General features: G+C 36.9%; 3 protein-coding genes across 11 annotated transcripts; 1 reads left to right on the top strand and 2 right to left on the bottom strand.

The window, feature by feature from the left end:
* Window positions 1-30: 30 nt before the first annotated feature.
* On the bottom strand, window positions 31-4,933 carry LOC105952326 (cyclic nucleotide-gated ion channel 17). Of its 4 annotated transcripts, none has more exons than XM_012975870.2 (8): window positions 4,517-4,933; window positions 4,361-4,419; window positions 3,612-4,080; window positions 3,304-3,516; window positions 2,659-2,960; window positions 2,357-2,468; window positions 1,566-1,802; window positions 31-951 (listed from the first exon to the last, which is right to left on the bottom strand). In XM_012975870.2, exons 2-8 carry the CDS (start codon window positions 4,387-4,389, stop codon window positions 271-273), a joined length of 2,043 nt encoding a protein of 680 aa, XP_012831324.2. In that variant the 5' UTR covers window positions 4,390-4,419; window positions 4,517-4,933; the 3' UTR covers window positions 31-270. The 4 variants fall into 4 exon arrangements, with proteins under 4 accessions (XP_012831324.2, XP_088680118.1, XP_088680116.1 ...); XM_088823992.1 differs by having other exon boundaries at window positions 4,361-4,415; window positions 4,517-4,848; XM_088823990.1 differs by having other exon boundaries at window positions 4,508-4,645.
* An 8,192-nt stretch (window positions 4,934-13,125) lies between these two features.
* LOC105952327 (formin-like protein 18) lies at window positions 13,126-22,821 on the top strand. 6 transcript variants are annotated; one of them, XM_012975871.2, is made up of 17 exons: window positions 13,126-13,874; window positions 14,669-15,369; window positions 16,152-16,373; window positions 16,460-18,558; window positions 18,690-18,819; window positions 19,335-19,406; window positions 19,884-19,982; window positions 20,146-20,187; window positions 20,284-20,364; window positions 20,456-20,506; window positions 20,607-20,688; window positions 20,816-20,910; window positions 21,081-21,152; window positions 21,257-21,373; window positions 21,730-21,798; window positions 22,126-22,192; window positions 22,267-22,821. In XM_012975871.2, exons 1-17 carry the CDS (start codon window positions 13,802-13,804, stop codon window positions 22,440-22,442), a joined length of 4,248 nt encoding a protein of 1,415 aa, XP_012831325.2. In that variant the 5' UTR covers window positions 13,126-13,801; the 3' UTR covers window positions 22,443-22,821. The 6 variants fall into 6 exon arrangements, 1 of the variants encoding a protein (XP_012831325.2); XR_016033821.1 differs by having other exon boundaries at window positions 13,161-13,874; window positions 19,884-19,987; XR_016033818.1 differs by having other exon boundaries at window positions 13,190-13,874; window positions 20,835-20,910.
* A 932-nt stretch (window positions 22,822-23,753) lies between these two features.
* On the bottom strand, window positions 23,754-27,533 carry TPS11 (trehalose phosphatase/synthase 11). The gene is made up of 3 exons (XM_012975872.2): window positions 25,239-27,533; window positions 24,883-25,156; window positions 23,754-24,321 (listed from the first exon to the last, which is right to left on the bottom strand). Exons 1-3 carry the CDS (start codon window positions 27,236-27,238, stop codon window positions 23,992-23,994), a joined length of 2,604 nt encoding a protein of 867 aa, XP_012831326.2. The 5' UTR covers window positions 27,239-27,533; the 3' UTR covers window positions 23,754-23,991.
* Window positions 27,534-27,833: the final 300 nt, after the last annotated feature.

Genomic DNA, 27,833 nt, shown 5'->3' with positions numbered 1-27,833 from the left:
ATTTTCCAGTCAAGTTATTTGAATAACAAGTAAACAAAAGACACTTGTCACTGTTAGATTGGGCAATAATCTTTGTACACTTGCCAAATAAGAACTCAAAAAGTAGCAACTAAAACTTAACCAGAGGGCTCAGTTCCACCATATGGAACACATGCTAATCTTAAACACTAGTAAATATGGCAAACCAAACTACTTAATTATACAAAATGTCTATGGTCTTATATGCATCCATCTTACTAAAGACCATACTACTTTTTTTTTCTTGATAAACTAATCATCGGGCTCGATCGAAAAATCGGGCTCCTCGGGCTTCGGAAGTTTCGGCAAGCCCACATCTTTAATCTTCTGAATGCCCCTTCTCGTATTCGTTGCAAATCTCGAAGCCAAGATCGCAACCCCTAAATCCGCTTTCACCGTCGAGGGGGCAACCGTAGTTCCCTCCTCGGCATACGACTCGATTCTCGCGAGATCCCTAGCCATCTTTCTCCTCTTGTACCTCCGCCACGCGGCTTGTACAAAGCAAGCGGCCCACGTCCTCCAATGGTGGGAGTAGAATCGAAACGTGTGCTGCAGTTTTTTGCTATGGAGCCGCCTAAATTGGTTGGCCACGAACTTGAGATCTTCGGCCCGCAGTGCGAAAGCTTCGACTTCGCCGAGGGCTACGACGGTCCTTGTTGACGATGGGAAATTGAGGGCCGATTTGGGGAGGAGGGCCCACGCGAGTAGCTCCTCCCCGCAGAAATCTCCGGGCCTTAGGGTTATGGAGTTGAAGAAGCCCGTTCGACCACCGTTTGTGGTGGAGCTCTCAAGACGGCCTCGGATCACGAAGAGCATCTCCGTTATGGGGTCGCCCTCGCGCACGATATAGGTCCCCTCGGTGCTCAGTGTAGAAACGAGACGCTCGCATATTGCGTCGAGTAATTGGTCGTCCATTTGCGAGAAAAACGGGACCTGACAAAAAAAGTAGGATAAAAAAGAGGTACAAACTGGAGAATTCTCCAACTGACATATATATATATATATATATATATATATATATATATATATATACATATATATATAATTATATATACATATATATATAATTATATATACATATACCGTACCAAGGGCGAATCGACCACCCTAAATGATTAAATCGATAAATTTTCCCCTAAATTATACCTATATATCTATTTAGCCCTCCAAATTTTGTTAATTAACTCACCCAAAATTCAAATTAATGCAAAAAAAAGCCCCAATTTTAATTCTTTAGCCCACCCAAAATCAAAATTACACGAAAAAAACCCCAATTTTTATTAATTAGCCCACCTAAAATCCAAATTAATGCAAAAAAATCTCTAAAAAATAATTCTTTTCTTTTTCTCTTTTTCCTAGTTTCTGATTTTGTCACAAAAAAATCCTCAAAAAAATTTCGGGGGTAGGGTTTTTTTTGCTAATACTGATAACAAGGGGAGTTTTTTAGCAATTCGATATAACACAGAGGTAACAAATGTAATAAAATTATAATATAATATAACTTGTCATAGCATTTAAATTTAAGAGGGGGAATCGGAGAATCATACTCGTCGGACAAGGTCCAAGCAAAGGTGGCGTTGAATATCACGACTTAGATCGGCAGGCAAACCATTCAAAATAGCTTCTTCGTTTACACCTCGAGTTGCGAGCCATTTATATTGAACAAAACGCCTAACGCGTGTTCTCAAATCTTCCGGAAGTTGACGGTGCCTCATCCACTCCTCCGTGTCTCTTCGTTTGAGTCTCCATTCCTCAAGTCTCATCGTTAGTGACTGCAAGTATGTCTACGCGGAAAAGAATATATACGGGATTAAATCACATAATTATTGTACAAAACAGTATAGTATATATATTATATATAAAAGGGTAAATTACGACCAACCCCCTGAGGTATGGTCAAATTACGAAAACCCCCCTCCTGTTTGGGTAATTACAACCACCCCTCAACTATAAATATTCTTACACGTCCACCCTTGCGGTTTCAAATTTAGTGGAATCTTCGAGATTATATGGAATATTATCACTTTTGTACCCGTTTTATCCCTTTCGAACTCCACATTTTGAAGCAAGATGATCATAAGATGTGTTTTTTGGCTTGTATATATCAGATTGTAGTGCATCAGAAACTGTATTTTTGTGACACAAAACGAGTACAATCTAGAGCACATTCAACGAAATCTAGATGATTATGTTGAATTTGACACTATAAGGGTGGAGGTGTAAGAAAAAAATCATAGTTGATGGGTAGATGTAATTATCCAAACAAGAGGGGTTTTTTCGTAAATTGATCATACCTCAGGGTGTGGTTGTAATTTACCCTAAAAAATGCAATATTTACCTGCATATTTCCAATAAGATGTGCAAACAAAACAAGACCCAAGATTGCGATGAGAATCGCAAAAGACGTCTCTTCGATAAATGTGCTCGTCGACAAATTCTGCCCGTACGAACTGACAGCACAAAAAGAGAGACTGAGTTTTACTATAATGCCCCTCGTTTTGGAAATAAGGATAGGACTTGATAGACAATATAATCAAGATGTATCAAATGTTCGGGGCTTAGGTTTAAAGCCCGTGATTAATCTTATCAATCCCATCAACATTCACAAACAAGGCCTAATAGTTCGATATAAGAATGTACCTTAAGTTCTGTAGGCCCCACCACAGGCAATAGAAGTACTTTCGGACAAAACTCGAAGAGACGACTTGTTTCGCGACGGCATTTCCGAATATCCCAAATTGGAATGTAATATCTTCGTTAGGATCACAGCTTTTGAACACATTCGTAGTGTTGATCCAATTACTGTATTGTCCAGTTCCGGAAAAACCGCAATTCAAATATTCGTGCAAACATTTCGTAGGGATTTCTTCTTTCTTGCATGCCGATTTCAAGCAAGACAAGTAGCGATCGATCGACAGTACGTACCATGCTGCACCCAATACCTAATAACAATCCCATAAAAATTAAATTGAGAAAAAAAAAAAAAGACTTTTTTTTCAATCAAGAGAATAACAAATTACGAATATGATATAGAAAGAGTTTATTGCATTTAGTGCCCCTGTGTTTACACTCATTGTCGAAAAACTCCCCATTTTATAAATATTAGCAAAATCGCCTCTATGATTCTGACTTGTTAGCAAAGTACCCCCTAAAAACGTAACATTTAAGGGGTTGTGCGTTTTGTGCTAATATTTATAGCACGGGGATTTTTTTGACAATGATGTAAACACAGGGGTGCTAAATGCAATAAACTCGATGTAATAAACTAACGAGAAAATTACGTACATGGCTTGCTAGCATGTAGAGAACTAAATTGTAGGCAGCACCCGCCCAAGCAGTTTTCGTGACAACCCCCGTTGCTTTTATAATTTGCGAACTCAACGGGAAAATGAGGTATAATCTTGGAATATACTGGAATAGTACAATCAGAGCAAGTGCATTGTTATTCTGATTCGTTCGGTGGTTTCTTAACTCCGGTATAATGAACCAAATCACAATCTGTAAACAAGGAAATCCGATAACGAACCAAAACTCAAGAATCACATGCAACACAAATCATTTTTAAGAAATCGAAAATAAAATAAAAAAATTACCTGAGGCAGGGGTAATGTGGCAACTAAATCGATGAAGAAATCGGATCTTATATATCTTCGGGAAATTTTATCGGGATCCATTACAAGTTCGCCCCTACCGAAAACCCGCGAGCTAGGTGCAACGTAAGCTGTCCTAAATTTAATGAAAACGTGCAATAGGTAGAAAATATCCGCGATGGTGCGGAAAAACGTGACGACGATTCGCAAGTTCAAATCCGTTTTCGAGCACCAAGAACCGTCTTTTCGTCCTATACTCGGCAAGTAAAAGTACAACGGGTCGATGAATAGTGCCATTAGACAAGTGACTATGAAAACCCTGTTCCAGTTCAGCACGATTTCGCTACCCGGGTCGAGTATATGCTTGCGCCACGGTTTTCGATCATCGAATTTGAGGGAATTTATAATCTTGCATTTGGTGTTGGAATTTAAAGGAGTGGGTGCTAACTTGCGCCTCCCAGTAGAAGAAAATCTGGGTGCATTTCAGACAAACCCAAATATATAAATGTTAACTGTTGGAAAAATCAATCACCTTTGTCAATCACCACACACACAAGACAAACACAGTTAAGATTTCTTGATGTAATAAAACCCCAGAAAAATAAAATTGAAGTGATAGAACTGAAAAAAGATAGCTCCTTTAAGCTCAAATCGAACTAAAAATCCGATCTTTAGATGGAAAAATGACCTAATTTCAAGAATTCGATTAAATACAGTTCTTGAAAAATGAATAATACTAGAAACCCACATACCTTAAAAGCTTCTCGTTCTTCACCTCCATTCTTACAACTCATGAAACTCGATCTTCTGTCTTTAAATGGAAATATTCATATAAATAAATAAATAAATAAAAATAAATAAATAAATTAGTAGTGCAAGAAAAAGAGAAAAATAGTTACCTTACTAACCGGAATTAATTAAATTAAAAGGAATAAAACATTCTTGATCATGTTACTAAGTGTGATGACTGATGAGAGTGTCAGTGCAGATGTGCAGAAACCAAAAGATATAAAGAAAAGATTAAAGAATTATAGCCAAGATTCAGAACTTTTGTTTAATTATTAAGCTAATTAATTGCTAAAAAGCAGATTAATATATAGTTGATTGAGGAGTGGCCATTAAAATATACATTTCCTACCAAAGACAATCACATCAAATTAATCAATAAATCATGGTAGGTAGATATCTTGGAATTCTTTTTCAAGAAATTAGTTGGGATGGCTGCTTATTTGACTTGAACAGGACCCTTGTGTTATTTTTATTCCTTGCAATAAAATACAAAAAGTTGAGTTTGAGGTTTAAATCACTTGAAATTTTGCCACCATAATAGGAAATGATGTATGGGGCTCAGGTCATCTCATTTAGGGGTGTTCTTTCGGTTCGGTAAAAAATGTATCGAATCATATTGGAATTTCGGTAGTTCGAAAGACTAAATCGACAATTGCTTTTAAACTATTACTTTAATTCATAATTGTTATTATACATCTCTTTATTCATTGCCGAATTTTCTCAAAGAGATAGGTTAAAATTAATTTGAGAATTTATTCATTGAACTTTTATTTTAGTGAGTATTTCTTTTATTCAAAATAATGTGGTGAGATAACTTTTATTTTAGTGAGTATTTCTTTTATTCTAAACAATGTGGTGAAAAAATTTACTCTTTTGCCCTTAAAAGCTAAATTTTGAAAATAGTGGAGAAAAGTTAAAAGGGGTATTTTAAAGTTCAAAACTTCCACTATCTTTTGTGATTTTGCTTACATAGCTAATTCCATTTATTTGAAATTGAAAGATTATTTATCCCGAAGTTTTCTTGAAATGTGAGGGTATTTATCAAAAATAAAAACTTCATCTTACAAGATCATGTCGTTGAGAAAAGTAAATGTTATGACGGATCTTCTACTAGAAGTTGAGATGAAACCCGTATAAAAACCTCAAGTATTGGTATCAATTGAAGAGAAATATGATATTCTCTCAACATTAAAAAATCGAAAGATCGTCTAAAGATCTACCCTATAAAGGTGTAAAAATCATTGATCAACATTAAAAATTTCAAAAGAAATGATCATTGATCTATTAAAAATCTATCCTATAAGGATGTAAAAAAATCATTAAGGGGATGGACATAAATCCGTAAGGGAGTCACCTTCGGGAGTAATCCAACCTTTGTAATTGGAGACCCCATGAAGAAGATTCAATGTTATAGGAACAACTCGTAAATGCATGACTCATTAATCACTAAAATATTTATAAGGAGAGCCCCCACTCCCATCCCTATGGTTATAGTGCTTTAAAGTGTGACGATAATGATGAGTTTAACTTTAATGAAATCAAAGTGGCAATACGGTAGGGTGGTGGTCGCAATTACCCTTGGAGGTTTCACCTTAGTTAAAGTGGTGCTATTAGGCCGTGGCTTCGGGTTTAGGCTGGCCCTAGAAACTTTCATGAGACTCAAGATACGAGCACATGATGGATAACGAGCTAACCCACTTGAACTGAACCAATATCGATATTGTGTGTGTTATGTATTGAAGTTTGGGCAAGAGACATAATTTAAAGCGCTTGTGCCATTACAATTCCCTCAAATGAAAATCATAAACACTAAGTGCAGGCTCAAGCTCAGAAGGCTCCAACAAACATTGCACAAAAGTGCCCTACTTTTATATATAAGTATGCATGCATACATACATTTTAAGTTCTAAAACCTTATGGTCGATTGTTGCAATTTGAGAAACTTTTAAAACTTAAAGTTGCTTTTAATACTTTAAATTATTGTTATGTCACATCCTCCTCAGCAGCCATGATGCACATTAAAACATATTTGATCCTTAAGCTCACAATAGTCCTATAACTAGGGCCGTTAGCTCATTTGCTAAGAAACAACATAGCTGATATATCTAATTGGGCAGCTCAATGGGCCTACGATTTATTTATTCACTGGGCCACGAGCGCAGTATAGAAGACCAATATTATCGAGGCCGAATCACATTCTGTTATAATTTATTTCGTGCAGATATAAATTATTTGTGTCAGATTCAGTTTTTCGTTACTGTTGCGTGAAGTGTTGCAACAGTTCGTAAAGCAGTTCGTAAAAACAGAAATAAACGAGACACAATTTAATGTGGTTCGGATACAATTGTACCCTACATCCACGGGGACCTGCTAATGAAATTTACTAATTTTTAGTTTTACGAATACAATAGTAGGACTTTAATCAAAATACAAAGACTCCCTCTTTGTTGACGCCGTTCTTGTATACTACGCTGAATTATAAATCTTCAATTTGCAGCACGTCATTTGCTCCGCACTGTTGAACTCCCTTCAACGCTGAATCCCTCAGTCGGCGGATCGATCTCCTCCCGATATCTGTTTAAGCCCCTCTCCCGAATAACCGATCTTCTTTTTGTATAGAAGAAGCAAACTTGTGATAATCCTTGAATCTTGGTGTCTTCACCACAAAGCCTTGAAGCCGATATATTTTCTATGAAAATCACGTATCACAATGGAGCAATAAAAACGAGAGGAAAAACATATTTTCTCTTAACTCTTCTCTCGATAAAAAGTCGCCGGAAGAACAACAAGGAAAAGAGAAATATTTTTCTCTCCAAAAAAGCACACAACAGCAACAAAGAAAAGAGAGATCAGTTTCTCTCCAAAAAGACACGAAGTATGCTGTTGCTGCTTCTCTTTTTTATATAGCCTGGGAAATACTCCTGTATAAGCAAACAAATTAAAGTTAGATACGTACAGGAGATTTATAAGATACATATCTAATAATATATTATTAAAATAAAAGAGAGATCCCATATAAGTAATAATATTCCAATTAATGACAATATAAGAAAAATAAAAAATGAATTATCCCTTCTCTTGATTCTCACACGTCTGTGTGAAATATATGGAATGAAAGAATTCTTCTTTCACAAGACTTCTACACAAGTCATTAAGTTAAGAATAACTCTTTTTAATCAATAAGATAGTTTATTATATAAAAGAAACAATTAATGACAAATTAAAGAATTAAAGTAAACAAGGAGACTTCCCTTTTGTGTTTCACGGTACATAAGGACTTGTTGCACAAGTCTTTATTCATCCATTGTTTATTAGAATCCAATTATATTCTAACACATTCAACTAAGGTTTGGGCCCGACAATCCCAACTAATTAAACTTCAGCTCAATCGACAAGGTATAAATAAAGAGTTAATTCATTTTGTAAAATGTACGTTATTTATTCAAAGCAATCCAAGTGTTTATTTTCTCTCCAAAATCTCCACGAGTTGAGCGTCGGAGGGGTTTCCGCCGGATCAACCCCGACTTAGTTTACGTGAATTCTATTTGCAGGACTCTCAGGACCATCTAGCTCGTGAGCCAGTGATCCACACTCTGCTCTCCCAACTCGTTTTACTCCACTACTCAAGATGATCTACTATTTAGCATCATAAACATATAACACTAAACATACAATTCGTATCAAAGACAATCACATCATATTAATCAATAATTCAATAATTCATGGTAGATATTTTGGAATTCATTTTGAACAAAAATTTGGGAATGGCTGCTTATTTGACTTGCACAGAACCCTTGTGTTATTTTTATTTCTTCCAATAAAATACAAAAAAGTCTATGTGAGTTTGATCTTTTAATCACTAAGTTCGATTCATAGGGTCTGATTGCAATTTGCCGCCCATAATTCCTGATGAGTTCTAATAGGAAATATTATAAGGGGTCTCTCAAACCGCCCTTACGTGGGCTGTTCATTCGATAAAATCGTATCGAATCGTACCAGAATTTAAGTAAATCGAAATTTCGGTACATCAAAATTTATATTGTTTATCGAACCGAACTATTCGGTTCGGTACAGTTTTTACTGAATTAATTCAAATTTTCGGTTTGGTACCGGTAAAATCGAAAATATATTTTTCTTGTATTAAAAAATATTTACTAATTAATTTTTGAATTTGACATTCAAAGGCCCTAAAAACAAAAGGTGATTATCAATAGAGGCTAATTTGTAAATAATGAATTTTTTTTATCAATCTATAAGTATTTTATAATTTGTTATAACCTTATAAGATTTAAAATAAAATAAAGAAAATATATATATTATATATTCGGTATACGGTACGGTATAGTATACCTGGATATCATTACCGTATACCATATCGAATACCGAAATTCAAATTTTTTTTTTACCAAGACCGAACGAAATTTGGCATGTACCTACTGAGTAAACACCCCTAGCCCCTGTATAAATTGTTTGAAATAAAATTCAATACATGTCATAAACATTTTCATACAAAATGGCCATTTTAAAAGTAATACAAAAACAAATTGAGCTCTTCTTAAATTAATAAATGAATATTTTTTTGGAACGTAGACTTTTATAATTAATACATTAAAAAATTTGAAATACTATTTTTGTGATAAAATATAACCCGTTTATTATTTGTATCAATTTTGCATTAAATTATGGGTTAATGGTAAAGAGGCCCATGACAAGGCACTTAATTAAAAATGGGAAATACATTTTTTTTATTTTTCAAATATTTCCGGTTCATTCAAACTTATTTGCAAATAACGAAAACGCTTTTATATATACTAAAATTACCCCAAATTCAACTCCAATTTCATGATTTACACATCAAATTAGCCAATGTCACCAATTAACCAATTTTGACCCGCCACCACCGGAGACCGCCGGTCTCTGGTCTTGACTTTTTTATTTTCCGGTAGGTCAACCACCGTTGACCGCCGGGTCTCCGGCGTTGATTTTTTTTTCTTTTTCTTAAAAAAATATTTAATTAATATTACTGTCTTGGCTGCTAAATTACCGTCTCTATCAGTTATTTAACTGTCGGAGATAATAATTTAAATGTTAATTGACTTTTTTTTTTCTTAAAAAAATATTTTAATTAATATTACTGCCTTGGCTGCTAAATTATTGTTTCCAGTAGTTATTTAACTGTTAATCGACTTTTTTTTTTCTTAAAAAAGATTATTTTAATTAATATTACAATCTTGGGTGCTAAATTTCCATCTCCAACAGTAATTTAACTGTTAATTGACTTTTTTTTTTTGAAAATTTGTTTTTTCTTAAAAAAAATATTTTAATTAATATTACTGTCTTGATTGCTAAATTAATGTCCCCAACAGTAATTTAACTATCTTAGACAGTAATTTTATTGTAGTAATTAATTTTATCGTTTTGGCCTGTAATTTTGCTGTCTTCGACTGTAATATTAATGTTTTCACCTGTAATATTACTGTCTCCGACCGTAATATTACTGTTTCATGGAATAATATTACTGTTTGGGACAGTAATATTAGTAATACTACTGTTCGGGAAAATAATATTAGTAATATTACTGTCTGGGACAGTAATATTACTGTCTGAGACAGTAATTTAGCAACCAAGACAGTAATATATTAATTAAAATAATTTTTATCTAAGAAAAAAAAAGAAAAGAAAATAATAATAAAAAAAATCAACGCCGGAGACCGGTCGGAAAAAAAATTCAGAAAAAAAAAGTCAACGCCGGAATCTGACTGGGAAAAATTTTTTCAGAAAAAAAATTATTTTCTTAAAAAAAATATTTTTTCAAAAAATATTAAAATGGGGGTTACTGTGATATATTTGTTTTAATTTGGGGTCAATGTGTAATATTAAGGAAGTTAGGGTATAATTGATGGACTTGATAAAAAAATAGATTATGAATGGTATTTTAGACTAAGATATGGGGATGAGTTTATTTGAAAGACTATTTTTTTTTTGTGGACTAATATGCATTTAAGTCCCATGTTATGTCCCTCTTTGCCATTTGCCCATAAATTATTTATGAACTACATAAAAAAAATGAAACACGAAATTTTTTTTCCCAAAGGAAATAATTGAAGCTTAGACCCCCCTCATTTCCAAATTATATAGAACTAACTATCAAGTGGATTACAGTCTAGGGGAAACCCCCCTCATTTCGAAAATATTTTGACATACCCCCCTGGGCCACCCTGAAGTCCCTATAATACCCTTGTTAAATCAGTTTTAAACCCTAGCCCAACACATTTCGGTCTCTCTCTTCCTCTCCCAGATTCAAAATCCCGCCTCCACAAACCTCCCACAGGCGAAATTGCTTCCCGGAGTCATAACTCTCTATCCGGTGGTCGGAATTCGATGGTTTAATTACCGTTGGATTCCTCTCGTTGAGCTCTTTCTTTTGGTGGTGATTTCATTCAGTTTGGAGCGCTGATCTTTTTCTGCAATTTTTTTTCATTCGACGACGGTGGTCTTGCCGGAAGTGTATTTGGTGTTCCACCAGTCGAAATTTGATGGGCTACCCACCGTTGGATTCCTCTCGTCGAGATCTATATTTTGATGGTAATTTCGTTTATTTTTATGTTTTCAGATTTATTTCTATATTTTTTTGCATTTGTGGGCGCGCGGAATCATAGGTGGTTATTAGCGGCGGCTAGGGATTTAGTAGGAGGCGAGGGGGTGAGGAGTCACTGTCTGTTTGATTTCAAATTTGTAGCATTTCCCAGCAATAACCTCTCTCTATCTCTCGATCTCTTAGTGGTTGTTGATTTTTGAGTATTTTGATGTTTCTTCAAATTTTGTTGATTTGCACTAAAGTAATTTTTTTTGTCTTGATTTTGCAATTGCAGCTTAATGAAAACCATTGATCCTCCCATTGAAAGTGTCAAAAATTTGGTTGAAGTTACACCTACTTGAAGTTACAGTTTTCAAGAAACTGTATACATTACTATACATTACTATAGATATAGTAACATGTAGTTAAATATGCCTATTTTTGTGTATTTTCGATTTGTATTTTTATTGGTTATGAGGTGATTAATAATAAAAATATTGAATTTTGTAAATTTTTGGTGGGGTATATGATTTTTTTTTTTGTATAAGCCAGTATTCGTGTGTATACAATTGATCGACTAAAAATATGGGGTAAAAAACGAACATAACTACGAATTACTATATGTACTATAGTTACATGTAGTTATTTTCAGTACAGTAAACATATTGTTTTGAAAATTAATTTTTTTTTTAAATTAAAAAAAAATTAAAAAATTAAATATATAAATAAATTTAACAAACAGGTTTATTATTAAAAAAAATAAAATAAATAATAATAAATAAATCAGCGAAAATGATAAATGCAGGACCAGAAATGCTGAATCCAGTTTGGGCAAAAATTGCATATAAGGGTAGCATAGGACTTTCACTTTTATAGGGGGTATGTCAAATAATGATTTGAGCTTGAGTTTATCCCTAGTTTATTTGGTGGCTAGGGGGTATGTGAAATAACCCCAATCTAATACTGAAATGATTTACGCGGCAGTAAAATTACGAATGTCGTTCACAATACATTTCCTTTCTCTCTCTAAAAACTCCCCAATTCACTCAAACCCCAAAACCACAAAAAAAAACCACAAATTTCACAAAAATCCTAAATCCTTCTCACAATCCTTCCAAATCCGAAAATCTCCTCAATTTGAAAGGTAATTACTCATCTAAACTACTTATATATATTGAACTTGTTGTTAATTATATGAAAATCGAAGGAAAATCGCGATTTGGGGGTCAATTTTGAATAAAAACTGCGCATCTTCCACGCCCAAAATGGGAGTGTGAAAGCAGTTTTCACGCCTAAAACAGGCGTGGAAACTGCTTTCCCATGCCCAGTTTGGGCGCGGAAAATTGGTTTGGGCGTTCGGTCCGGACGCCGGTTCTGGACCGTTCGTCCGGTCCAATTTTTTTTTTTATCCCTGTATAAATGACATGCTATATTATATTTAAATAATGTTTAGTTAATGAGCTTGCTCTGGCCTAGTTGGTCAGACGTCTCGTTTTTTCTCAATAGATCCGTGTTCGAGTCTTTCCAGCAGCGTATATTTATTAATTTTTTGCGAAGTATAACGAAGTCTATAAATACAATTCAATAATAATTTATTTTCAAAATGGCTGTAGCCTTGTTGGTTAGGTAAGCCTACCTTTGTGGCAGCATAAATATGTAATTTTTTTTTATTAAATCTCAGTCACAGAGCGCGCCCAAATCGGGCGCGGATAACACTTTTACGCGACCAAACCGGGCGTGAATCGGACTTTTTAGCTCCCAGTTTGGTCGTGGGTCGCGTTTTCACGATTTAAAGAACAAAAACGAACAAATTTTACCTCATTAGATTCCATATCTCGATCCTCATTCGATGCACTCATTTTTTTTTTTGCAAATGGCTACAATAACATGAGTTTTGGAATGATTTCTAATATAAAAGCTAAAATTGTAGAGAGAGAAAGAAAGATAGAGAGTGGATTTTTTAAAACGACATTCGTAATTTTGCTACCGCGAATAGCACCTCCCTAATATATAAGTGTAGAAGAGGAAAGAAAAGTATAATATGATTTTTATTTTGAAGAAAAAGAAGAAAAAAAAGGAGAATAAAATAAAAATAAAGAGAAAAGGAAGAAATAAAATGAATAAAATAGCAAAATAAAAAATAGTTTAATTAATTCCTTAATTATAGAGATAACCATATTAACAATATAATCCATCTGAATAGCTCTTTCTTCTTAATTAAGCAAAAGAATAAATTTTCATCTTCTCCTCCCATCTCTTTCCGCTCAAAACGACGATTCATCGTCCCAACCCAAGGCGGAGCTCCGCCTCTTCCAACCGCAGATCCGATCTGTATTTCCAGGCATTTGCCAAAACCCAAGGCTTCAAGTTTTGCACATTTGCATGTTTCCTTGATTTTCATGACCCGACAACTGGATAAGTACATCATTTATAGAAAAAAAGAGTAGCAATCTCCTGCTTTCGGAATTTACTACAACCGGTTTCGGAACCAGTTGCAGAGAAATGTAGAGTTTTCAATAGCAGCAGATTCCCCCCCTCTTCTTCTCGATTCGATGGTTGACACGTCGTCGTTTTTAGCACGTTTACGTGGCGCATGGTTATACAACTCCCGGAGCTAAATAGTTGGTTGATTCGATCTGATTCTGAACAAAGCTTTCTTCTTCCTCCCTCAGCTGCCATCTTTTTCTTCTTAAGAAAACCCCCAAATCACAGAATTCGTTGCTCTCAGTTGTTTTTTTGATACGATTTTGTTTGATAGAATTCGAATTCACAGTATTTTCGAATATATATATATATATATACACGTAATTTGTAGTTTAATTCAGTAATGGCATTGTTTCGGAAATTGTTCTACCGAAAGCCGCCTGATGGACTTCTAGAGATCTGCGAGAGGGTTTATGGTACGCTCTCTCTCTCTCTAATTTTTTTTTTTTTTTTTTTTTATGAATTTCTCTCTCTAAATTTGATTTACATCGTTTTACTCAGAAATTACAGTATATCCCTATACATGTTGTTGGCTTCGTGCTGAATGAAAAAAAAAACGGATTGAATTTTTTTTGTTCGTATTGCAATTTAATGATTGTTAAAAAAAATTTGTATTGGTTGTTGCATAGTCGAATTAGATGAGCAAGTGTTGAATGCGAGTTGTTAACTAGTTGGGTGAATAGTCACTGATGCCTATTGCATAGAGTAGGGCAACCCTGTGATCTAGAGTTTAGTGTGTAAAGTTGATGAAAAATGGAAAATCGCGTTTCACGTTCGATAATTGGCAGATTAGAAATCATGCGTAAACTAGCATTTAGGAGAACTAATACTTGTGCTAAAGTATCGTTTGTTCCTGTCCTTCTTCGCCACATGCATATATAGTAATAAGTTTCGACATGTGTGTATCATGGTCCGGTTTCTCGTTTACTCACTTGTAGTGGTAATGTTGTATTTCGACGTATGCATTTTCTTTCGTTAGAATATAGCTTATTAGTGAAATATAAAGTGAACTGCAAAATTCTGGTTTAACTTAGTTCTGGATGTATTGATCGTGAAAAATCTTATTTGGTGGAGCAGTTAGATTATGGCAGCAAAATATATTTCAATTTCAATTTGTGCTTCCACAGTAAGTGATAACGGTTTTGAAATTGGTTTTTAAATTAAACTTGCAGCCTAACAATTGCATTCTGCACATTCTTTGTTTCTACAGTGTTCGACTGTTGTTTTACGACCGACGCTTTGGGTGAACAAGATTACAAGGGCTATGTGGGAGGCATAGTCTCTCAACTTAGAGAGCACTACCCCGATGCTTCGATCCTTGCTTTCAATTTCCGGGAGGGGGAGAAACAGAGCCAGATGGCGAATGCTCTGACAGAACACGATATGACAATAATGGAGTACCCTCGTCAATACGAAGGCTGCCCGCTTCTTCCGATGGAGGTCATTCACCATTTCTTGAGATCCAGTGAGAGCTGGCTTTCACTCGGGCTGCAAAATCTGCTTCTCATGCACTGTGAAAGGGGCGGCTGGCCGGTTTTGGCTTTCATGCTGGCGACATTGCTAATCTACAGGCGGCACTACAGTGGGGAGTTTAAGACATTGGACATGGTGTACAAGCAAGCACCTCGTGAGCTTCTGCACTTGTTGTCATCTCTCAATCCTATTCCTTCTCAGATAAGGTACTTACAGTATGTGTCGAGGAGGAATGTTGCCTCGGAGTGGCCCCCGTTGGACAGGGCTCTCACTATGGACTGTGTCATTATTAGGATGATACCTAATTTCGATGGAGATGGTGGATGCAGACCGATATTTCGTATCTACGGACAAGATCCTTTCCTCGTCTCTGACCGTACGCCCAAGGTTCTGTTTTCGACTCCAAAGAAAAGTAGAGTTGTTCGCCACTACAAGCAGGTGAGCTCCTTTTGTTCTTTGTGTCTTGGGCCAAATTATGCTATTGCTAGTCGCTGCAGATCGTATGATATTTGTCCCTTGACCTGATCCTCGTGATTGCTTTCACTCCGAGTCACAAGTCACAACACTAATTCCTTCTTTAAATATCTAATATTATAATTTGAAAGACGGTTCTAAGACCTGATATGTGAAAACGATAAATATTTATTCATTTCATGATTTTTTTATATTCTTTATGAATAATAAAGAGTGAATTTGGAAAATAATTCCTTATCTATGTAGATTGTCTTTGCTTACGGATTTACTATTTGAATAGTTTCAGCACTGGATTTCTTCTTCGTGAAATAAGAGAGAAACTGATGTGAAAATTGCAAGTATTGTGAGCATGAATTCGTGAATCTTAACATGCTTAATGCATGTTGGCAAAAATAAATGATGTGGTTTGTTGATTGAGAGGGCAACTCTATAAGCTTGTATGTGATATTTCACTTATTACGTAGAAAATGCAGTGTAGGGTTTATTACAGGTCATGTGCTACTCAACACAACAGTTTAAAAAAAAAAAGAGAAGTTAGTACAACAGTCACATGTAGACTGTCTGTAACGCGGACCACCTTTACTAGATTAAGATGGGCAAAATTTCCCCGATCCACTACATGTGCAATATGATTTACTCTTATGTTATCAGTTTGATATGGGTGCATCCATGATTATAGTACTTTGTATAGACGCTACTGATCCTTAACCACTAAAATCCGCACATTTTTCTTTGGTTATTTTTAGACAGAATGTGAAATAATAAAGTTCGATATCAATTGCCACATTCAAGGTGATGTTGTACTGGAGTGTATCAGTTTGCATGACGACGCAGAGCGAGAAGAGATGATGTTTCGAGTCATGTTCAACACAGCTTTTATCAGGTCAAATATTTTAATGCTCAATCGGGATGAAATCGACATACTGTGGGATGGGAAGGATCTATTTCCCAAGGACTTCAGGGCAGAAGTATGTTTTCTCGTACATTTTTCGACATGATTTATGCTTCTCTAAGTCTATCATTTTTTGTAAGGAAAACTGTTGTATCAATATAGGTTCTTTTTTCGGAGATGGACACTGCTTCTTCTATAGTTCCTGTGGACATTTCCTGCTTTGAGGAGAAGGATGGCCTTCCGGTCGAGGCATTTGCTAAAGTTCAGGAAATGTTTAGTAGTGTGGATTGGTTAGTACCAAAAGGAGATGCTGCAGTCGAAGTTTTCCAACATCTGACTGCATCAAATGCAATTATCGAAGCTTATACTCATGCAGAAAAGTCTGAGTTGAATCATAGTTTTGAGACACTAGAACTTAAATCAGAATCTTCCCTGAATGCAGATATGGGTGATAAGCAGGTTAAGTATGGTGAAATTGAGGCAAATATATCTCCAGAGAGAAGAATAATTGCTCCTTTCGATCATTCACCGCCCTCATCAACTTCACCGCCTTATCAACTTTCAACTGCAAAAAATCTTCACTTCTCACCCGAACAAGAGTCTGACGTGGATGTGCACCGTAGTATGCCTAAGAAGGTTTTTCTTCAAAGTGAAGCTGAGACATCAACATTTGATCATTTTTCCCCTTTGAAGGATAATGTATGTGTTCAAAGTACTTCTACTCCCCCTTTGAATGATGAGAGTACAATTGAGGCTCGTATATCTTCTCCTTCAGCAGATAGTCCTCGGAGCAATGATAGAGTCGTCAAGGATACACCTCCTAAATCCGAACATCCTCCTTCAATAGTTTCTTCAACGAAAGATGTGGTTGAAGGCAGTAGAGTTGCTCCACCTCCACCTCCACCACCACCTCCATCTTCATCTCCACCACCTCCAACTCTTTCTTTATCAACAATCGATGTAGGAAGATTTGCTACATCTGGATCGCTGATTCCTTCAAAAGTTGTGTTGTCAGATCCAAATGCTTATCAATCTAGCGGATCACCTACATCTCATCTTTCTTCTCCCGGAACACATGTTACTCATAAAACTGCATCTTTTGCGCCGCCGCCTCTGCAAAATCTTTATGAGAGTCCTGCTAACGAGGATTCAACTGCTGCATGTAGTCGAACTCCACCTGCACCTGCACCTGCAGTTAAGACCTCACCTCCATTGATCTTTACCCCACATTTGGCAGATAGTTCAGCTGACAGATCTTCACCTTCTCAACCTCCACCTCCACCCCCACCCCCACCCGCACCTCTTCTAATGTATCAACCTCAACCTCCACCCCCACCCCCACCCCCACCTTTTCTAATCTATCCTAACGAGAGTCCATCTGTTGTTGGAGGAAGGCCTCATCTTTCAACACCTCCGCCACCACCGCCCCCTCCAGTTTCACCTTTAAGGAATAATTTGGTCGATCAACATGTTTCATGTCCACCTCCACCTCCACCTCCTCTAGAGCCTCCTAAGGAAAGATTTAGTGGACAAGAGCCGCCTCTTCTTCCAGCTCCTCCGCATTTCAGTCATGGTGCATCTTCAGTCGCCAGACCTGCTCCACCTCCTCCACCTCCTCCAGAGCCTCCGAAGGATAGGTCCGGAGAAGGAGGACCCCCTCCCACTCAACCTATTCCACGTTCAGACTATGGTCCACCTTCAGTCACCAGATCTGACCCGCGTCCACCTCCACCCCTACCTCCTCCACAGCCTCCTAAGGAGGGGTCAAGTGGAGGTCCCCCTCCTCCTCCTCCTCCACCTCCTATGAGTTCTGCGCCGAGTGCAGGACCCACGAATCGGCCAGCACCACCCCCGCCTCCTGCCCCTGCTCCGCCTCCTGCTCCCGCTCCGCCTTCTGCCCCTGCTCCGCCTCCTGCCCCTGCTCCGCCTTCTGCCCCTGCTCCGCCTTCTGCCCCTGCTCCGCCTCCTGCACCTGCCCCGCCGCCTGGTGCCAATACAAGAAATCCCCCTTCGGTTCCGTCAGCACCTCCTCCCCCACCGCATTCCCCTAAAGGTCCTGCTGGTTTGTCAAATTCTGTTTCATCATCTCCTCCACCACCTATGGCACCACCGGGAACAAAAGGGAGGAGTTTATTATCTCGAACCGCACCTTCAAGGAATAACCAGTCAAAGAAATTAAAGCCGTTGCACTGGTTAAAAATATCAAGAGCAGTATCGGGTAGCTTGTGGGCAGATGCACAGAAATCTGGTGAAGCTTCTAAGTAAGTATTCCTCAAGTTTCTTCAGACGAAACTTATAATCATGCACATTTCCTTTGTATATATAGTTTTGTAGAACCTCATTTATCTTTATTTTTCATGCTCTTTTATTTTTCTCAATTTTTTTTTGTTAGGGCACCAGAGATTGATATTTCGGAACTTGAATCTCTCTTCTCAGCTGCAGTTCCACATCCAGATCAAGCGGGTTCAGGCAGAATGGGTTCACGAGGCTCGATGGGGCAAAAACCTGAAAAAGTGCAACTGGTGATTTACTGTGCCTTTTGTTTTATAGGCTTCAAATTGACAAGGAATGTGCTCTTATCATTTTTCTTTTATTTGAACTTTTAACTTAGTGGCTGCTACAGACATTAATGGATGAGAGTTTGCTTCCAACCGTCGATGTTTGTTTGGCAAATGATGCATTTGCTTGTGTTTATACATGATATTGTCTTCTTTATGATTAAGTCTGTTACCCTAGAACTGACTAATAAGAAAATCGATGGGTATAATTTAATCCGTTAATTCTATTTTGTTTTTCTCGATTACCTCTTTGTTTGTTGAATCCGTTCTCCTTTCTAATAATTCATAATTATTCAGTTGTTTTTTGACTAAAACAATTGGAAAAATTCTTTTTATTTGCACCTGCTTTATATGTTTCTTAGCCTCTTTTTGTTTGATGATCCAAAATTCGAAGTATGTAATGAGGTGTCTCTTGCTTATCCCTTTATCCCTTTTGATTTGATCAAATTATATTAAGTCGTATTTCTCTTACTATGCAGATAGAACACAGGCGTGCATACAATTGTGAAATTATGCTTTCAAAAGTGAAGATACCCTTGCATGACATGCTGGTGAGCTAGATATATCTATCTTTTAGTCATTTTTAGCAAGTATTAACTGACATTGCATTAAAAAAAAATTTATGGTCTGTTACATTTTGACTTGTTGAATTATCAATATTGTTTCTATAATTCTATGTGGCAGGTGCCATTTTCTCCGCAAAAAGAAAATCGTTCTTTCAACGATTATGTTAAAAGAAAATTGTGTCTTCAATTCTCATAGACCTTTTCTGTTTTCAAAATACCCTTTATTTCATGTTTTATTAGAATATTCTGGAATTGGACTTGTGGAGAACATGGGAGGGAAAATTAACCATCGCCTAATTTATTGGTTTTTCTGAATGTATCAAAAAATTTGATTCACATGTTCCATATGGATTTTCTTTTTCGTCTTCTTGTTTGTTTTATACATTGCATGTTGTCTTATATTACGCTATAGATTTTTATTTTTTTATTTTTTTATTGTAATGAAATATTGTGACTTTACAGAGTTCAGTACTTGCCTTGGAGGACTCGGCATTAGATGTTGACCAGGTTGATAACCTAATCAAGTTTTGCCCAACAAAGGAGGAGATGGAAGTGCTTAAGGTGCGGTATGGAAAAAGTGACAATTTTCGTTCTTTAATTATATCTGAGAAACCTTAAACTGCATACATATTTCCTAAACCTCGAGTTTGAATTTTATTGCATGCACATAATGTTTTTTTTTGGTCATCATTTACGAAATTTTAACAAGATATTTTGTTTCCAGGGTTATAAAGGAGAGAAAGATAAATTAGGAAAATGCGAACAGGTCTGTACCATATGATTCATGTATATATATATATATTTTTATTTGTCTCTTGTTTAATGCAAAAATCTGATTTTTTTTTTGCCTTCTTAATTTCAGTTCTTTTTGGAGTTGATGCAAGTGCCACGAATAGAATATAAGTTGAGGGTGTTTTCGTTCAAGATTCAGTTTCGCACCCAGGTCAGAAGTTTGCATAAGATATCCCAATTTTTACACATCTTTAGAACATTGTTTGTAATGTATAGTCTGCAATTTTGTCGTTTTCTCTCAGGTTACTGATCTCAGAAATAGTTTGAATATTGTAAATTCTGCTGCAGATCAGGTAACTATCGATAATATTGTAAATTTTGTTTAATAATTCTCACTGCATGTGACCGTAAATATTGATTTCTTACTCTTCTTTGTAACTATTTTATTATCAGATTAAGGGTTCTGCCAAGTTGAAAAGAATTATGCAGACAATTCTTTCTCTCGGTAATGCCTTGAACCAGGGTACAGCAAGAGGTAAAGTTTATTTTCTTTTATTTTTCCTGCAAACCTTCTTAATTACATGGGCACAATACATTTTCTTGTTTCATTTAAATAATTATTAAATTGATTTACTCTCCTTTATAAAATGGTGGTGTGACAGGTTCTGCTGTTGGGTTCAGGTTGGATAGCCTCCTTAAACTTACCGAGACTCGTGCTCGGAACAACAAGATGACACTGATGCATTATCTTTGCAAGGTCAGATTTTTTACGTATATTTTTGCGGATAATAATGAATGATATGAATAATCTAATTGCATTTTTTAATGAAACTAAATATGGTGGTTGATTATTATCGTAGGATACTATTTTAACATTGAAGTTGACTCATAAAAGTTACCGATAAATTCTTGTCTTTTTACAAGCAGGTGCTCTCTGATAAATTACCGGAGCTTCTTGATTTCTGGAAAGATCTTTCTAGCTTGGAACCTGCATTGAAGGTATGAGTTTTCTTTTTCTTTTTTTTCATTGATCTTTTTCCAGCAAATAGTATTATTGCACTACAAACTGCAACTCTTAACTCGACCAAGCAATTCTTTTGCAGATACAACTGAAATATTTGGCCGAGGAAATGCAAGCAATAAACAAAGGACTCGAGAAAGTTATGCAGGAGTTATCCATGTCTGAAAGTGACGGACCTGTGTCTGAACTGTTTTGCAAGGTTAGTTTCCAGTGGTGGAGCCAACATAGGGTTAGGGAGGCCATGCTCCCACCCCCAAAACAACGTTTCCCAAATCCCTATTATTTTATGTAAATATTTAAAACAAATTGTGTATAATAGAATTATTGGCCCCCCTCGTAGAATTCTAATGCATTCGGCCCCATAGGCTTAAAATCCTGGTCCCACTAATGTTAGTTTCTACGTGGTATTATTAATGGGATTTTGTGATCAGCATTTCTAAACTCATGGGACATTAGCACCATTCGATAACACTATAGTTATTTATTTTTTTATTTATTTTAATTATTATTATTATTATTATTATTATTATTATTATTATTATTATTTTTGTGCAGGCTTTGAAGGAGTTTCTCTGTTTTTCTGAAGGTGAAGTAAGGTCATTGGCTTCACTTTATGCAGGAGTGGTACGTACAAGTTGTTTTTAGGATCAGCTTACTGAAGATTTCGTGCAAAACAAACACTTCTATCTAAGACTGGCTTATGCAGTACTACAAGAAATAAGAAAGAATCTTTTGAGTGACAGTACTAATTTGAACTAATGCTATGTAGTGACAACACGTCACTTCTATTAGTGACACTAAAAAAAGATTGAAAACGAAAGGAGTTATTCGTGAGTCGTGAGTCGTGAGTGACAATATAAAAATGTTGTCACTTAATATATGTATTTAGTGACAACTTTTGATATTGTCACAATTATGGTATCCCTAATTATATTTTTTCTTGTAATTCAGGGTCGGAATGTAGATTCCTTGATCCTTTACTTCGGAGAAGACCCATCACGTTGCCCATTTGAGCAAGGTAAATTTCCCGCTTTTCTGAGATTTTAAAGTTTTATGTTTGTTTATCTTACAATTATGGAATTTTTGGTGCAGTCATTTCGACGCTGCTAAATTTTGTAAAAATGTTCAAAAGATGCCACGAGGAGAACTGCAAGCAACTGGAGTTTGAGAGAAAGAAGGCAGAGAAGGAAGCTTCTGAAAAGTTGAAGATGAATGCTTCTGACGCTGCGCAACACTTGCTCCAATCTCAAGTCAGAAGCGTCAAATAATGAAAATAGAATGTCAAATTCGAACTCAGGTTATATATAAATATCTATATATAACTCTATTTAGGAAACCGCACGAAAAAGAAATCCTAAATTAGGCCAAGTGTCGTAGAATTGTAGAAGAAAACTTTATGTGGGAGACTCCAATTTTGTTCATGGTGGATTCTTGTATATATTTTTTTCTTAGGAAGAGATAGTGACAGGTGAGATATCTTTCCTTAGCTTGTCCTTCTTTGATTTAGTTTTGACGATCTTGTTACATTGTACAGTCGAAATCCAAGTTCTAGAGCAGCCATATATAGGTTTGTTTGCATTTGCCGAACAAATGAATAACCGCAATAGTCCAGATTTCTGGTATTCAATAAAAAATTGTTCGATAGCATTCCTGTCCTTTCTTGACGAGCTCAGTTAACAACCGTATTTTGTAAATCTCTTTATGTTGATTATTTTCTTGTAAACCGCCTTTTTGGCACACTGATCTATAGTAATGTTTGGAGAGGTTTTTGGGAGTGAATAAGTTGAGAATGAAAGTAATTTTGTTGAGATAAGAGAGTATACACTGTAGCAGTTTAATCGTGTTGGGAAAATGTATCTTAGAAGAAGAATTTGAAAAATAAAGTGATTTTAGTTTGTTTTTAGTTTTTCACTGTCAATTTTTTTTTTCTTTTACTGTAATAGTCGAATCCTGTTTGTAGGAATGAGAAACTTAAAAAAAAAAAAATGAAGATTTTTTTAAAAAAGCTTAACCAACATGAATTCGTTTCGGGTAAAGAATAAAAATGAAATGGAAGTGAAACCAAACATTGTGTAGCCCATAAAATAATACGAATAGCATCTCAATGAACGGAAGAGCCCCGAGTGCCAAGATACGTGAATGAAGGCTCCGCTTAAGCCACTCGGAGTTTATAACTTCCAACTACACCTAGGATATAAGTTCTATGTAACTCCCATGTAACATGTCCCGTATTTTTACTTTCTCTGTATCTCGATTCTTATGCCGTACTTTATTCCACAACCACCAAACCAAAGAGCTAAACTAAATGGTTATGTTACACCAACATTTTATTTTGCATTTTGTTCATTTTAGTGTTTTTTCTATTCAATATGTACAAATTTTCACAATATTAAAATTTAAATTTCGAGATAAGTTTATCGAAGCTAATGTTCATTGCATTTTCTCCATACCCAACAAACTTAATCAGCCGTTAAATTAGAGTACGGAGCGAGAAGAATTTGGGTTTGGGTCAAGACAATTTTAATATTTTCGTCCCGGAACCGACCCATTCCCCATCACAGTCTAAGGATAAAAGCAAGTTAAAACCAAAAAAAATGTATATAACTAAACAAGAAAAGGGTCTGTACAAATTGTAGAACAAACAAGAACACCTATTCTTGATATATCATCATCATCATCATCATCATAAACCAACTATGAACAAAAAGAAAGAAAAACTGTTATATTATATCACATTAGAGATAACCTGAGTAGTAATTAATTATGTGATGTATCTTTCTGTACAAAGCCCCCTGCCTTTCTCTCTCTAGAACCTGTTCAAACCGACCCTTCGAACGAGACCCGATTTCGAGGCTCCTTTGGAATTAGCTGTTGTGCCGAAGATGCAGACGAAATCCCTTGAAGCATTTTGATGACTTCAAATGTGTCGTCGAGGTAATATTTCGCCATACTAGGTTTCTGTCCGACTGTGCATGCAAAAACCTCAGCAGTTTCGGGCAACGACCGGTCGGCAACTGAGCTGGCAATTGCCTCGAACATTTCTTCGTCTGATCTGTCGTCTCCTATGCACAAAACAAAATCTGCCCCCTTTCCTGTGTTCCTCATTGTCTCCATTATTTTCTTCACTACCCCACCTTTGCTCACCCCCTGCAAAACCACTCGTATTATTAGAAACCAAGAAAAAAAAAAAAGCTCAATTTCAATTGAAGATATTCAAGTTTCTAACTTGGAAATTGGAACTGAAAATTTCGAATTGATCCGATTATCGAACAATATATTTTCATTCCGGATTTGAAATTTCTAATTCCCGATCTTTATGATGTTTTTTGGAACTAAATTGGACTGCATAGTATATTCCGATTTCCAATCGGATTTTAACTCCAAAATTTTCAACCTACTTTCTTTGAAAATTACGCTGATAATATGAATTTATTATGTATTACGTAATATAGGTGACCAAGAAACTGGAAATTCCGAACTCCCCTAATTCCTATCCGAAAATTCACGATTTTGGAACAAGTTTATTTATTCCAATTTTTTGGGAACAGAATTTGCATTAGTTTCCCACTTCTGAAAATAATATCCCCGAAAATGCTAGTTCCGATCCAATTTATCAGATTTCCACCCCTAATTATTACCACATTTCAAGATTTCACATAAAAACGTAGTCTTTAAGCAAAACATGAGCTAGTAAGTAAATATTATTACCTGTGGTTTCACCTCGACAATTTGTTGCCCGTTTTTCACCACAACAGGATCATTAGCAAGCACACTCTCCAAGTGATCTAGAAGCTCCTTCGCTTGCCACGACCCAAAATCAAGATCGGCTTCTTGATGATGCCAAACCAAAGCACTCTCTTTGTGCTCAATAGACGAACCATCGGTTGCTTCGGTGTAATGCTCCATAACGGGCAAAACTATTTTCTTCCAATCCAAATCCACTGCTAGCCCACAAGATTCCCACTCCGAATCCCCACTCCACCTACAAAAAAAAATAAAAAAGAATTAAAAAAAAATCAAGAAATCAAGAAATCAAGAAACCCGCATTATTATTACTATTTTACCTAGTGAAGTAACCATGTTCGGCCGAAAGACCGAGTTTTTCGCACTGCGAGAACCATTTCCCGAGCGAATCTTTCCCTCTCCCACTAACAATGAACACCACATTCTTTGGGTCGTTGCATAAACTATTCAAGAGAGAAATAACTTCACCGCTCGGGGATTTATCCACTAAATCCGGGGGCATCATAGTCCCGTCGTAATCAAGAAGTATAAGCCTACTACGCGTCTCTTTATAAGCAGAAACAATGTGCTCCACCGAGAGCTTCCTAAAATTCGGGCCCAAAGCAACGACCCTCGAGTTAAGCCCGAACCCAATACCCCAACACCTCTTGCTGTAGTGCTCTCCACAAGCTCTTTCGAGATCTTGATCGAAGCTCTTTGCCCAATAGGCAACATCGTGCGACGCAATGTACTTGTAGTGCTTATCGTGCCTCAATTCCTTTTCGGAATCCGACATTGTTATACCAGATACCATTGCATCTGCCACGCTGTTAATATCCCACGGGTTAACCCTAATCGCCCCGCTTAACGAAGGTGAACAACCGATAAACTCCGAGACAATAATCACACTCTTCTTCGGTGGGCCCGAGTTTTTTTCGAATCCGAGTGCCTCATCCAGTTCAGGGCTGCCTTGTCTGGATACGGTGTACTTGTAAGGGATTAAGTTCATCCCATCTCGAACGGCATTCACCACAACGCATTCAGAAATCGCAAAGTAGGCGACTTTCTCTTGGAAACTCATTGGGGCATTCACACAAACAATTGGCAGGTAATCTGGCTTGCCGTGTTTCCGATTGATTTCATTCGCAACTCGATTGATCTCGCTCTCGACCTCTTGAATATCTTTACCGCTGCTTCTCGGCGGGTTCATTATCTGAACCAGAACAACTTTCCCACGGTAAGTCGGATTCTCATCGAGTAAAATACCAAACGCCATGAACTTCAAGCTTATCCCTTTAAACATATCCATATCATCCACACCCAACAAAACAGTTTTCCCATCATATTTCCTCCTCAGTTCTCGAACCTTATTAGCGGTCTCCGACGAAGACATAACCGATCGGATTTGACCCATATGGATTCCGACAGGCAGGATCTTAATACCGACGGTTCGACCGTAGTAATCCAACCCAATGTAACCCCTCTTTGATTGATACTCCAATCCCAGCATCCTACTACAGCAAGACAAGAAATGCCGGGCGTAATCGAACGTTTGGAATCCGATCAAATCGCAATTCAACAGCGCCCTTAAAATCTCCTCTCTCACCGGCAAAGTCCGATAAATTTCCGACGAGGGAAATAGACTGTGGAGGAAGAACCCTAGCTTAACCCTGTGGTATCTTTTTCTCAAGAAAGTGGGGAGAATCATGAGGTGGTAGTCGTGCACCCACACGAAATCCTCGTCGGGGTTTATCACCTCCATCACCTTGTCGGCGAAGATCTTGTTCGCCGACACGTAAGCCTGCCACGTGGCCTTGTCGAAGCGGACGCCGTGGTTGGGGGTTAACGGGAGCATGTAGTGGAACAGGGGCCAGAGGTAGTGCTTGCAGAATCCGTGGTAGAATTTGTTGAGCAGATCGGTCGGCAGAAAAGTCGGGACGCATTTGAATTTCTCGAGGAGGAGCTGCGCCACCTCGTCCTGCTCCGACGGGGGGATCTCCGCCGGCAGACAGCCGACGTAGATGACGTCGGCGTCGGAGGGAAACCCGTCTCTTAATTGCAGAACTAGGGCTTCTTTGTCCCAATCGAACGACCACGACGAATCTTCGGAACGGGTCGCCTTTAATGGCAACTGGTTCGCCACGATTACTCTCCTTTCTTGGGCGGCGGCGCGTGGAGAAGAAGAAGAAGAGGAATCGGATTCCGCCGTTCCGCCGCCGCCGCCGCCGGCGGTGTCGTAATCCGGTATGATTCCCGGCATGGAAATAACCCTCGGTATACGTGTCCGGTCAGTCGTGCAGTCGTCGAGGTTCAACAGATTGAAGTAAGATCTCGACAACATTTTCTAGAGAGAGAAAATACAAAATTAATTATTTATTTCTGTGTGTGTGTTTTGTGCGTGTTCTTGGTGTGGGTGTGCTGGAAACGATTACAGAGAGAAGAGGAAGATGGATAATTAACACATTTACTGGGAATTTATGATTTATGATTTTTGATTTTTGAATTTTTTTTTATTAAAGGAATATTTAAAGAAAATTCAAAATGTGGATAATTTATATATTTAATTTATAGATATATATATATATTTATTATTAAAAAAGGAAGGTGGTGAGGGGATAAGAACGGAGGACCGACTTAAGGAAAAAAAATATGGGAGTCTACGTAATATAAATGGTTCCGAATTTAATAGCCAAGATTGACTGTGGGCCCCACCTTTTTCCACCCCCACCCCCAAAACACCCCCCCTCCCCACCTTTTACACCACATGTTAATTTAAAAACAATTTATATTATTTTTAACACTTTTTTTCTTTTAATTTTTTTGTATTCCTAGTATATCCTGATTTTATTCCTTTTATATTATTTCTAATTGATAAGATAGCAGCTTCTCGAAGTGCATTGGATAAATTTCAACCGGTTTGAAGTTTGCAAATTGGT

The sequence above is a fragment of the Erythranthe guttata genome, chromosome 10 (genome assembly GCF_056151865.1).
Source record: "Erythranthe guttata isolate IM_541 chromosome 10, IM_541, whole genome shotgun sequence".
Taxonomy (NCBI): domain Eukaryota; kingdom Viridiplantae; phylum Streptophyta; class Magnoliopsida; order Lamiales; family Phrymaceae; genus Erythranthe; species Erythranthe guttata.
This window is presented reverse-complemented; position numbering and strand designations above follow the sequence as displayed.

What these genes read in the sequence shown, in the direction of transcription:
- TPS11 (XM_012975872.2), bottom strand. Translation starts at nt 27,238, where the DNA reads ATGTTGTCGAGATCTTACTTCAATCTGTTGAACCTCGACGACTGCACG. An exon ending in GAACATGGTTACTTCACTAG is followed by an intron (nt 25,157 to 25,238) that starts GTAAAATAGTAA and finishes TTTTTTTTGTAG; the next exon opens with GTGGAGTGGGGATTCGGAGT. An exon ending in TTGTCGAGGTGAAACCACAG is followed by an intron (nt 24,322 to 24,882) that starts GTAATAATATTT and finishes GTGGTTTTGCAG; the next exon opens with GGGGTGAGCAAAGGTGGGGT.
- LOC105952327 (XM_012975871.2), top strand. Translation starts at nt 13,802, where the DNA reads ATGGCATTGTTTCGGAAATTGTTCTACCGAAAGCCGCCTGATGGACTT. An exon ending in TTGTTCGCCACTACAAGCAG is followed by an intron (nt 15,370 to 16,151) that starts GTGAGCTCCTTT and finishes GGTTATTTTTAG; the next exon opens with ACAGAATGTGAAATAATAAA. An exon ending in AAATCTGGTGAAGCTTCTAA is followed by an intron (nt 18,559 to 18,689) that starts GTAAGTATTCCT and finishes TTTTTTTGTTAG; the next exon opens with GGCACCAGAGATTGATATTT.
- LOC105952326 (XM_012975870.2), bottom strand. Translation starts at nt 4,389, where the DNA reads ATGGAGGTGAAGAACGAGAAGCTTTTAAG. An exon ending in AAGAACGAGAAGCTTTTAAG is followed by an intron (nt 4,081 to 4,360) that starts GTATGTGGGTTT and finishes AAATGCACCCAG; the next exon opens with ATTTTCTTCTACTGGGAGGC. An exon ending in ATCTTATTGGAAATATGCAG is followed by an intron (nt 1,803 to 2,356) that starts GTAAATATTGCA and finishes TTTTCCGCGTAG; the next exon opens with ACATACTTGCAGTCACTAAC.